Source organism: Arachis stenosperma, chromosome 3 (assembly GCF_014773155.1).
Source record: "Arachis stenosperma cultivar V10309 chromosome 3, arast.V10309.gnm1.PFL2, whole genome shotgun sequence".
In the NCBI taxonomy this organism is placed as follows: domain Eukaryota; kingdom Viridiplantae; phylum Streptophyta; class Magnoliopsida; order Fabales; family Fabaceae; genus Arachis; species Arachis stenosperma.
In genome coordinates, this window is record NC_080379.1 from 151,724,209 (window position 1) to 151,737,064 (window position 12,856).

The window sequence follows — 12,856 nt, forward strand, 5'->3', positions numbered from 1 at the left end:
GCGACGATGACAAAGACTACTGGGATCTGTAGGATTTAGAGTTTTATGCATTTTTCTTTGCCTTTACTTCATTGTATTCTACATTTGTGACATTTTATTTCTTTCATACCATTTATTTTTAATAAAATTATTTCTTGATTCCTGGCGACGTTAAATTTTTGCTAACAATTGTGTTAACAAGAATCTTTTAATTGTGGCTTAACTGTGCCATAAAAAATTTAGGGTTTATAAATTTAGCATTACCATCGAATTTAACGTCAGCGATATCCAACGGTAACTTTGGCGCCTAAACACGTGAAATGGCGCCAACGTTACCGTCGGATGTCATCAATACAAACTCGACAAACCATTGAAAAAGACCGATGATAACTCCCCCGATAATTAGTGTCGGACAAGAAAAATCCGCTGGTAAGCTATTTCCGACGATGTCTATACTGTCAACCCAAAGACAACAATAAATCTAACGGTAATTTTTTTACCGACGGATTTATTTGATGAATTCGACAGTAACTAATATTTTTTTTATCGTGAAAAAAAAGTAAAATCCATATAATAACTCTCATAATTGCACAAAATTATATATTAAAATTATGGTCGAATATATATTGACTTCTGGGAATATAAAATTTTAAAATATTTAATCATATACTTCACATAATATGAATAATAAGATTCATTTATTTCATGGGATAATCTTTTAATACATTTCCTTTGATGGAATACACAGATTTCGTTAGAAGATCGATTATGATTTTGAATAACAACGACACATTCACTTCATGAGATTATTTTTAACCATATATGTCTTTATTATGTCAAACAATAACATCGTTATTCTATTTGCTTAGTGAGCAGTAAAATTATTATTTTTAATAATTATTTTTGGTAGATTAATGAACTGTCATAATTCATAATGATAAATCTTTGTGCAATTCCATTAGTATACAATTATGCATTTTTTTTTTTCACTATTAGGTAGTATCTTCAAGATCCATTAGTTCATAATAAATATGCGTAATCATGTAAAAATTGACGTTTTAGGCATTTGAAAGAATTATCCTTTTTAGGTAATAATAATAATGTATTTTTTTAAAAATCTTTTAAAGATGTGCAAGATCTTTTATAATAAGGTACTCATTTTTATTGTACCATATTTTTTTCAATACCAAACAAGGTTCTTAATCATAGAACAATTCATTTTTGATGTGGAGAGTCAAATAATATTATAATCAGAGAGCATACTCAATTGAATATTTTATCCATTTAAATGGATTGTATATGATCTTTTGGGGATTTATATTATGATGATGTGTTCGGGACATACTCGTTTATATAACAATTAAGGCTCATAATCTTGTCTTAATAGTGTCTTTAGAACCCATTTAATCAATATAGATTTTAATTTTCAATATCAACGATAAATAATTTTTTTATTAAAATATTAGAGTTACAAATTCAAAATAAAATCACTTTGAGATAATTAAAATTTATTACCATATATTTTTTCTTTCTCAAATTTGATTGGAGTTTCTGATAACGTATTATAAAATAACAAATAAAAAAGAGAAGTAGATGTAGAAATAAAATAAAATAAAAACCGATAATTTTATTAACTCTATTATTTCTTGATGTGGTTAAGGCCTTTTATGGGCAACCATGTCTCTAATTGGTTGTCACTTTTGACCAAATAATGGTTAGGTAATGCGAAAAACATACCAACCATTCACAAAAAAAAAAAAAAAAGAAAAAACAACAACAACAATAATAATAACAACAGGAAGAAGATTTTGGAAATAATTAATCAAGGTTTGTACTATATACAAAATTCCAGTCCTGAATAGTGAATATAATAAACCTAACCTATATCATTGGTGCTCTCTTTGGATTGCAATTTTGCAACAATATTAACACCAATAATAATATCAATCTTTACAGGGATATATATAAAGATGTGAAGAGATTAATTAATCAGCTCAACAATCTAAGTGTAGGAGATGCTTTTATACAATAGAGCATGGAGGTAACTTAAAACACACTACTAAAGTGCCTAATTAATTATCTTATTCTGAAAAAGAAAGAAAAAGAAAAATAACAAATCCTTGTCCATTAGCAACCAGTAAAAGTGACTGAATGAGAAATTTGAGATTGCAGTTGTTGACATCTCTTCATGAAGATGATTTGCAGGCAAGTTCCTAGCAAAAGGAATAAGTCAAGTCAGAAAAATACTATGGATCAAGATTTCCTCATTCTTCAAGAACTTCCATCAGTTGCATGAATACAATACCAGAGAAAGAAGAAGAAGAATGTTCCTTTAACTTCTTATCATCTAAATTACTAAAAACTAGGAGTTAATATGTGCTTAGCCTATTGAAATCAGCAGTTATGGTTTGCTGGAACTTGGAATTTTTTCATGGGAATGGGAGCAGAAAGGAAAATAATGAAAGTCATCAATATTGACATATTTGTATGGCCTAGAATACACTGACTCCATAAGTGGCGACGGTGGCAGCAGCGGTATGATGGTTGTGGTGGCTGGTGATAGTGTAGCGGCAGCGTCAAAACACTTTTTTTGCATGGCAATTGAACTTTAGACCCCTGTGGTGGGAATGAAATATTCATCCCTAACAATTAGGAGAAAATACCAAAAAACTTTCTTAACATAAACATGAACAAAGATTAACTTTGTGAACTGCTAAATCAAGTTCGAGGTGATCCTGGTTAGAAATTAGATAAATCATATGCTGTCACTGGAGATTTGGTTTACTTAGACTCCTATGATGTTTAGAAGATCCAAATTAATTGACTAAACAAAAGCGCCTATAGGTTTGTTCTCTTAACTTCAAAGTATTAAACACTGCAAATCACCTTCATTTAGATGAAATTTAAGTTATGTTTGAAGGAAGATAAGAGAATGAATGGTAATAAAATGGCATGGCACTTTGTACTTCATTGTCATTTCCTTCCATCATCTATGAAACTCCAAACATAGTCTTAAGCTAAACTATAGGACCTGTCCCTAGGACTAAATTCTCTCTTGTAGCATATTTGACACTAAAACAAAGAGGACTAAATTCCTCTAAAGTGAGAAAGCAAGAGGGTCATTCACCCTTGGATCAATATACTGCAATGTCTGGGTTCTACTAAGTGATCAAATAGTGAATAACCCCTCATTTTCTTACTTTACAAGGGATCTCAATTTAGATGATCCAAAAAAATAAGACAATATTTTGAAGGGCCAATAAAGAACTTAGAATAGGACTTGAACTTCTTATGCTACAGAAAAGATGGGTGACAACCTTACATCCCAAATGACAGCAAATACTAAGAAATACATTGTAAACAACTAATGAATAGAAACAGTGATTTGAAGAAACACATTGTAAACAAAAATTAATCGAAGACAAAGATGGACGAAATTAGAAACAGTGATTCAAGAACAAGTTGCTTGGAGTAGTGGGGAGTAAAGATCACGCTGACCTACATAGGCATAAGAAATACAATCCATTCCACGAAGCCAATATGTCAGTAACAACTAATGAATAGAAAGAGGAGGAGGAGGAGGAGGAGGAGGAGGAGAACGTTATCACGTGAAGGCTAATGGTTAGAATAGATGAGGGAGTTAGTTATTCAGTTGGTGCTGAGGTGGAAAGTTTGTTATGTGGTTGTTAGCGGCTAGAAATTAGTTAGAAGATATTTATGAATGGTAAACGTGTACCGAAAATTGAGTGGTAGTATATAAGTTAATGATGATGTAGTTAGTGAGTGAGGTTCACTCTTGTAAGGCCCATTTTTTCAGAATCAATGAGAAAGAAAAAACAGAAAGTTCGGACACTCTCTCTTCTCATTCTCTCCTTCTTCTTCATCACATCTAAGATTCAATCTGATTCCTCATTCTCTGAATTGGTTTTCCACAAAGGGGGAAGGGGTGTCATTCTTGATAGGAGGATATTTCTAATGTCAGAATTGGGTTCATTTTCATCTTTTTGGCATTCTTTGTTACATTACTAGCAAATTGCATGCTCAGAGGTATAAGCTAGCTAATTTTCTTGTAGATTTAGTATTGAATAATAAGATAAGTCATTTTCTTCTGAAAAAAGAATGACAATCGTATCTCTTCTCAGACAATCACACAACAATTCAGATAAACAAGGACATCTCACATATTTACATTGATAGTTCACAAGAAGTTTAAGACATGCATGTTTCTGTTAGCTTCAAGTGTTAGTCTGACCAAAACGAATTTAATATTATGTATATCGAATAAAACAGCTCATGTAGAGCAGAGTAGAGCTACTCTCAGATATGACATAAACTTCAGCAAAGGCTATGATAATTCAAATGACCTATCAATGAAGGACCACAAGCAGGTTTTACAAAAATCATAAGTAGTTACAAAAGATTGAACTGCACATAATTTAGTATGCTGTATGCTGAATTATGTACGATTCTTTCGTTTTTAGCAGCTTATAAGATGTTGCTAACGGTTTATTTCAGTTAAAAAATAAAACGGCACATGGCAAGTAGGTACATCATTTGCTTTATTACCAAAGATTAGCAAGCATGCAATGATTATGACAATGCCACAGATCTAATCACTAAATTTAGATTCCACAATCACCCTAAACCTTTTCTACAATTATTAAGGGACTAAATGCTTCTGTAAAATCCAATTTTTAAACATTTCTAAAATTTTATTTCGAAGTTTGTAGAAAACATATTATACCCTATAAGCCTGATGATCATGGGGGATTGGTGTTGGTAGATTTTGATATAAACTTTTCACATCACTCCGAAGCATTTTAGAGTCCAAGTGAACAACAAGAGTAACTACAATTCTTTCTTAATCACGTGTGACCTACTTTTGCTGCTTCAGGAATTGTTTTTATCTTAACAGTGGACACATCATCACATCCATGGAAATGCATATGTTACAGAATGCATCATGCAAAACAAGAATTGACAACAAAAATTCAAAGTAACAGAGAACCCCGCAAAACTTATCTAGGAATATGGAACGTGTTCAGTTCACAAACCAAGCAAGATAACAGCATCCAAAAAATAACAGCATATAATCCCAAAATCAACACACACAAAACAAAACAAAAAGAAAAAAACCATTATATTTGAAGCCAAAAACATCCAGAATCTACAATCAAAACAGGAACTTTAGAAACCCCCAGATTTAAAAAAAACAAACTTCATCAAGAACCCCAGATTTAATAACAATAATAATAATTAAAAACAATAAACATGAATACTTGAATAGAGAGGAGGGAAAAGAACATTACTTTACAACTGAAAAAGGGTGGGGGCATGAAGTTGCAAGAAAGCAGCATAAAACTATCAATCAGAATGGGAATGGTAGTAGAAGTCATCATCAAAGTCAATGGAGGTGGAAGAAGAATAATCATCATGATCATCAGCAAGATCATCATCATCATCATCATCATCAGAAGGAAGGTAAGAGGAGTAGTAGTAGTAGGAATCAGGGTTCGGGAGGCAGAAGAAAGAGCAGAGGCAGAGAGCAAGACGACCCAATTGGTGAAGAGGGAAGCAGCAGAGAAGATCCACCAACTGCTCCGTCGTGAGTGGCTCACCAATGCACGCCGCCCACTGCCACGCCTCACCGGAGACACGTGCCACTGACACCACCAGCATGCTGCTGAACACCATTCTTATTCCTTTGACTTTGTCTCTCTTGGAATTCAATCCATAAATTGAATAAATATCCAATGCCAGATTTTTTCAAGATTGACTTCTCTTAATATTGTTCTTGTTATTGGATTGGAGAATTTTTAGAACTTAGACTTTGGACCCTCACATTTTCGTTCTAATCTCTTTGTACTTTGTCCGCGTCATTACTATTATTTATTACTATCATTTATAATAACGCGTTCATATTTTATGACTAAATAGTCTTTTTGTTTTTTTTTTTCATCTCTTCTACGTAGTAATTAGCAGGACAATATAAATGCCATTTTGGCATTTTAATTGACTATGAATTCATTCTTCAGGTTTGCATATGATTTTTTTTTGTCGATTAGCATATGATTTAAGTAATCACTAATGAGTATAAATTGATATATCTATAATATTTGTTACATCAAATTGATGTAAACTTATTATATTTTATTAAAAAAATATGTTTAATATAAAAATTCAAGAATTAAAATTTATTGCTTTATTTTAATATATTATTAGTATAATGCTTTTAAAATAAGAGTTTAATTTGGATGCACTGACAGTGTAAAGCGTTTTACACAGTCGTGCAATTAAATTCGTTCATCCTTACGTGGCATTACGTAAATAAATGCACGCAGGCTACACATACAAGCTTTTTTGACTTACAAGCTTTACAAGTTGGTTCAAGCCCAACAAAAAGTGCGCGCTCTACACTCCTCCACAATCGAGCGTAAATACACGTGCCTTACTCAACCGTTTCGTTTTTCCAAAACGCGCTCATTATGAAAGACTCTTCCTCTTCTTCCTCAATCAATACACAAACCGTCGAAATTCAAACCACATTCGAAACCAACTGCAATTCTGAAAAAAACTTTCTAACTCCTCGCGAAAAGTAGAAGAAATCAAGAAAAAAACATACAAATCTCCATAAAAAACCACCTAAAGAACGAACAAACATTATTCAAGGTACTGTTTTACTATTTTTCTAAGTTTTTCACATTTCTGTTTCTGATTTCGAAATGGAAGCACTATAATGTCCGTATTTCTCTCTTTATTTCACTGTTCTTGGTTTAGATATCATATTACTGTTCTGATGAAACTGTTCTTCGTTTATGCTATTTTACGTACTTCTAGTGAATAGTTTAACATGTGTTTTGATATATTTTACATATTTTTTAAGTAGGTTTGTATACATATAAATTCTGTATTGAATTTTAGGTTAAATGATTTTTGGGTGTATATGGCGGATTTTTGGGTGTATATGTCGGACTTGGAATGCAACTGTTGCTTCTAGTGGCATTTTGAACTTAAATATCTTTCTGAACTCATATAATGTCATGTAATAAAAAAATGTAGAGGTGTATGGGAATGATATAGATATTAGGAGTATTAAAGTCTAACTGGTACTGTTCTAATTGTGCTTGACCTTGTAGTGTCATTTTAAGCATGTTTGATGGAGTTGAATATGATTTTGAACTCATTTAATTTTGTTTAATTGAAAAAATAAAATATTTATAGGACTGGATTTGAGTGTACGTGGTTGATATTTGGGTGTATTTGACTGATATTTGGGTGTATCTCACTGATATTTGGGTGTATTTTTTTATTTATTGACAGTATCTCTTTTTCATTGCAGTAAAAATCGCAACCAAGAACCAAGGTGAAAAAAAAATACAATGTAAGCACATATATATGTCTTAGAACAAGTCAATTTTTCATAATACAAATATAGGTTATTTAAATGACTCTGATTTTACTTTTTTTTTACAGCAAACCAAAGTCTTGAAGTGTGCCACCAGACTATTGAGTGAAAAATTTGAAAATATGAGCGAGGCAAAGAAAGCGATTGTTCGGGAATTAGGTTTTGGTGGACTCATGCACATCCCACCAATGAGGGTGCCTCACAAACTATTAAAGGAGTTGGCTAACTCCTTTAAATTGGACAATAACACACTCGAAACAAGCTATGGTTCCTTTAAAGTTAAACCCAGCACAATAGAGGCTGCCCTTGGCCTCAATGCATCTGGTAACTGATTACAGAAAACCTCTATACTTCTATTCTTCATAATATCTTATTCTGATATCATGTAATCAAGAAATAAATTTAGGTGTATATGAGTGATATTTGGAAATATATGAGTGATATTTGGGTGTATTTCAAGTAATTTAGAGGGTAAATTATTTTCTTTTTTGTAGGAGATCTATTTCCTGATAAAGTGAGTTATAAGAAACTTTCTGAAGAGAACAAACTGATTTTTAGAAGGTTCCAGGGGAAGACTCTAAAGAATCTGATTGATAACATAATGAGTATTGGTGTAGAAAACGAACAAGATTGCCTGATGTTCAAGAGGATTTTCATCCTCTATATTCAGATGGCAGTCTTGTTGCCAACAATAATAAACAAAATCTCTCCTGTGCACCTAAATCCAATTTTTAAGATGGACAAAATAACGGAGGGCAACTGGGGAGTTGAAGAACTGAATATTGATGGTTTAGAGGTTATAGTAAACTCTCGTTGTAAGTATAGTTACTAAACCAAGCAATCAACCTTTCTTACAAACGTTTTGGTTGTCACAAGTAACAAACCCCTAAATAAATTGATAACCAAAGTATTTAAACCTCGGGTCGTCTTCTCAAGGAATTGCAGGGAGGTATGTTCTTATTATTGGTTATGAAGATTGTAAATCAGAGTTTTTAAAGATGAGGAACAAGTAATTTAAATGGCAGGTAAAATAAATAAATAACTGTAAAATAAACTCTTGGCAAGATATGGGAACTGAAAGTCCTATCCTAGTTATCCTTATCAATTGTGATGAGAATTGGATTTTTCTCCCACTTTGTTAACCTCTAACTATGAAGGTAAGTTAAGTGATTGAATTAATTCGAATCCTCAAGTCCCAGTCTTTCCTTGGGAAAAGTTAGAGTTATTGGATCTCGAATTAATTCTTGAAGAATTCCAATTTTCAGTCAACAATGAGTTTGATAACTCAAGAGTTACCAATTAATCAACCAAAGCCAAAAGGGAATAAAATCTACTTGAATGAAAATAATTTGGATAGAGCCCAAGCATCAGTGACATAAGTCTGAAATATCTCAATTGTATTAATAAAATAAAATCAATCCAAATATGAAGAGTCATAAGCCAAATAAGCAACATCAATGATCAACAATTAAGAGAAGTTGAAATAAAAAGATATTGAACCTGATAAAAAGATGAGATAAAAATATTCCTAAGTTCTAAAAATCCTAATCCTAATCCTAAGAGAGAGGAGAGAACATCTCTCTCTAAAAACTACATCTAAAACTAAAAATTGTGAATTATCAAAGCATGATTATGAATGAATGGATTCCCCCACTTTATAGCCTCTAATCTGTGTTTTCTGGGCCGCAAACTGGGTCGAAAACAGCCCAGAAATTGCTAGAGAAGAAATCTGCCACGCTGATTTTCGTAACTGCGACGCGTCCGCGTGGATGACGCGTTCGCGTCGCCTAGCGTCAGGGCAACTGTGGCATATTATATATCAAATCGAAGCCCCGAACATTAGCTTTCCAATGCAACTGAAACCGCGTCGTTTGGACTTCTGTAACTCAAGTTATGACTGTTTTAGTGAGAGAGGGTCAGGCTGACAGCTTTGCAGTTCCTTCAATTTCTTGTATTCCTTCCGCTTTTGCATGTTTCATTTCCATCCTCCAAGCCATTCCTGCCCTATAATCCCTGAAATCACTGAACACACATATCACGGCATCTAATGGTAATAAGAGAGGATTAATATTAGCAAATATAAGACCAAAGAAGCATGTTTTTAATCATAGCACAAATTCCGGAAGGAAAACGTAAAACATGCGATTAGTATGAATAAATGGGTAAAGAGTTGATAAAAACCACTCAATTGAGCACAAGATGAACCATGAAATAGTGGTTTATCAGGAGCCCATGTGCTGAATTTCATCATCAAAGGCATAACTGACTACCGTCTGAAAAAGAAAAAAATAAATCGATGGCTGCTTCTTTGCCTTGATGATAATCTATTTTCATCTGGCAAAAAACAAAGACAATAAAGGAGAAGAAAACCCTGGACTACCCTGGGTTAGCAACTGGAATAGAGAGTAGTTGGTTGCAAGGATGAGAGCAGAAATAGATGGACATATGGTAAGTGAACAGAATACCTTCTCTAATTTGGTATATTTTATTTATGTAGATGTTGTAAACTAACATTTTTACTATTTCAGGACATCGTAAAGAAGGCAGAAACAAAAAATAAAGTGAAACAAATGAAAGAAAAAGAAAAGAAAGAAAAAAATAAGGCAAGGTCATCATCTGAGAGTGATACATCTGAAACTGAAGTTGATTCTTCCTCTGAGTCTAAGTCTGAAGAAGACTCAGAGGAACCAAAAAAGAAACAAGTAAGTAATATTTTTGGGTGTATTTTGTCACTTTTAGGGTGTTTTTTACTAATGATTGTTTGCCTTCCAGAATGGAATCCAGAAAAAGGAAGCAGATTCTAGAGGATTCCAATTCAGAAAGTGAATCGAATGATGAGTAAGATTCTAAAATTATCATTGCCTTCTTTTTTGTTTATTTTCAAAATTTGATGTATTAACAGAGTGTTTCTCATTAACTTTCAGAAGTGAAGAATCATCACCAATAAAAAAATAAAAAACAAAGAAAAAATTTCAGACTACACTCAAAAAGTAAGTACTACTTTGGATAGTATTTTATCATCAATTTTATTTGTGTTTTTCTGATTCATACTTTTTTTTATTTCCAGGGCGCAATCCAAAAAGAGAAAGTACATTATTGAGGATTCGTCTCTTGAACAAACTCAATCCTACGACGGGTAAGATACTTTGTAAAGCTATATTACCGTTTATCATCAAAATTATATTTGTTAACATGTTCTTTTATGCATGTACTGCCAGATCTGAACTTGGAACTGAAGTATTACAAGAATTCTTAAGGGAATCAAAAAAGAAGAAAATCAATAAAAAAGCTGCTGCACAGGGGTTTGTTATATTTGGGTGTATATTATTGATTTTAAGGTGTTTTTGTTGCTGATAATTGTTTTTTGTTTCCCATGAAGAAGGGAGCTCAGCTGCGATCGACAAAAGGTCACTATGACTCATCCAAAACGTAAGAACCTTTATTTGATAAAATCTTGATATCCTTATTTAAATGTATAGTATTTTTACTAAATGATATTTATTCTATGCTTAGAATGCTTGAGGTGAACTTAGGAAGTGAGAATGATCCATTGTTTCAAGGACAAACCGTTTAAAGCAGCATAAACAAACCGGCAGATAGCATGTAATTTTTGTTTCTAATACCGGTTGCTTTTATCATTTTTTACCTTTTGCTTCTAATTCTGTATGTATTTTTTTAGAAAAAAAAAGCCCTTTAATATTTTATTCGAGAAAAAAAAGGTAAGAAAAAAAGTAAAAACTACAACTACGTAAGTTTTCAAAAAACAAAGCCTGTGTTTCTTTTCAATGCTTCATGTGTATTTTGACTTTATTTGGGTGTATTTCAGGTTGAGTCTGGTAGAAGAATCAGCTAATGAGCCATCTCAATAGAACATGATGGTTGTGCGGATGGAAACACATTCACAACCTGAAGCACTTTCAATGTGAGTTTTACAACTAAATTTCAACCTTATAATCATGAATTTTAACGGGCTTTCTTAACTTTTTATTTTTGTCTTGTTTAGAGTTCTGATTCAAGTTTATGTCCCTCTGTCCCAGACAACCCCCGTGCCAACAATTGAACCATCCCCCGCAAAGTCTCTGAGAGAGAAAATTAGTGAAGAAAGAACAAAAAGGTATGGAATAATATTCGGGTGTATTTGGTTATTATTTGGGTGTATATTGTGCTTATTTGGGTGTATTTGATTATTATTTGGTGTATATTTTCCTTATTTGGGTGTATATCTTCAGAATTGATCTGTAACTGATTTTTTTATAATATGATTCGTTTTATCTAACCCTGCAGCACTCCACAACCCCTGAAATCTGATGAAAGCACACCCACGGTTTCACCAGCTCTATCTAAAATGTAAGTTCAGCACAATATAATTTGGTTTTAGATATCATTAGTCTATTCTTATTCTTATAGTACGTTATATGTAAACAGGCAGTAATCCAGCCCCAGAAGACGCTGCTGCACTGATGATGATGACTCGGACAGCATCCTACATACCTAAAGAAGGATCGATGCCATTATTCAGCCTTTGGTTTGAGTGATTCAAGTCAAGAAGAAGCACTGACACAAGAGGGGTAGGGGCAACCAGGAGCTTAGAAGGAAAAAAGTCCTGAAACACCAAAACTAATCAAACAATTAGAGGAACTGGTGGAAAAAATTGCAGACAGTGGGGGTGAAGACAGCATTGGATTATGCAGAGGGTAAAAGTCCGTCGATTGAAAAGTAGTGTGCCGAAGAAATTTTTGAAAAGTTTGAAACTCCTGTGAAGAGCAAGGAGATATCGGTTGAAATGAAAGAGAAATGTTATGTCTGGGCCACACGTGTGAAGACATACGGAGATTGAAGCACTAATGAGTATGACCCGGTGTGCACCTTCAAAGCCCAAGATCGATTCATTTTGTCAAAAGTCCACTTTGCATCTCTGAAAGCTGTTACACACATAGAAGCTGAGGTAATATTAGAATAACATTAATGATTTCATCATGAAATGTAACTGCAATGTTGATTGATGTAAATTGATTTGTTTTTTTTTCTTGATTGTCACTGCCATGTGCCTGATCCTGAACCAACAAAACATTAAAATATTTCAAGAAGAAACATACTGTCTCTCCCTGATATTGTGGTAAGGTGTACTTCAATAAAATTTGGGTGTATTTCTGTAATCTTTTGGGTGTATTATATATTTCATTTGGTGTTTTACAAATGTTGCAGAACATGGCCATTGGAAATCATCCAGATGCAAATTCTTACAGCCTAAATCCAAAAAGCCATTTAGGGTCAAAGACTACCCGATGTTTATACCCTTTTTGGACCTCAAAAAATTAGCATCACATCCATATGTAAGTTTTCGTTTCTAAAACTTCTTATCACAATTCTTTGGTTATGTGCCAATTAAACTAAAATACTATTCAATGTGGACATGCTTTAGATTTTTGCACGTGTTTGCTATTTAGAGCATTGTGGATATGGGTGGCTGGT

General features: G+C 33.0%; 1 protein-coding gene across 1 annotated transcript; it reads right to left on the reverse strand.

The window, feature by feature from the left end:
* Window positions 1–1,785: 1,785 nt before the first annotated feature.
* On the reverse strand, window positions 1,786–5,858 carry LOC130970764 (uncharacterized). Its single transcript, XM_057896943.1, has 2 exons — window positions 5,289–5,858; window positions 1,786–2,192 (listed from the first exon to the last, which is right to left on the reverse strand). Exon 1 carries the CDS (start codon window positions 5,671–5,673, stop codon window positions 5,344–5,346), a length of 330 nt encoding a protein of 109 aa, XP_057752926.1. The 5' UTR covers window positions 5,674–5,858; the 3' UTR covers window positions 1,786–2,192; window positions 5,289–5,343.
* Window positions 5,859–12,856: the final 6,998 nt, after the last annotated feature.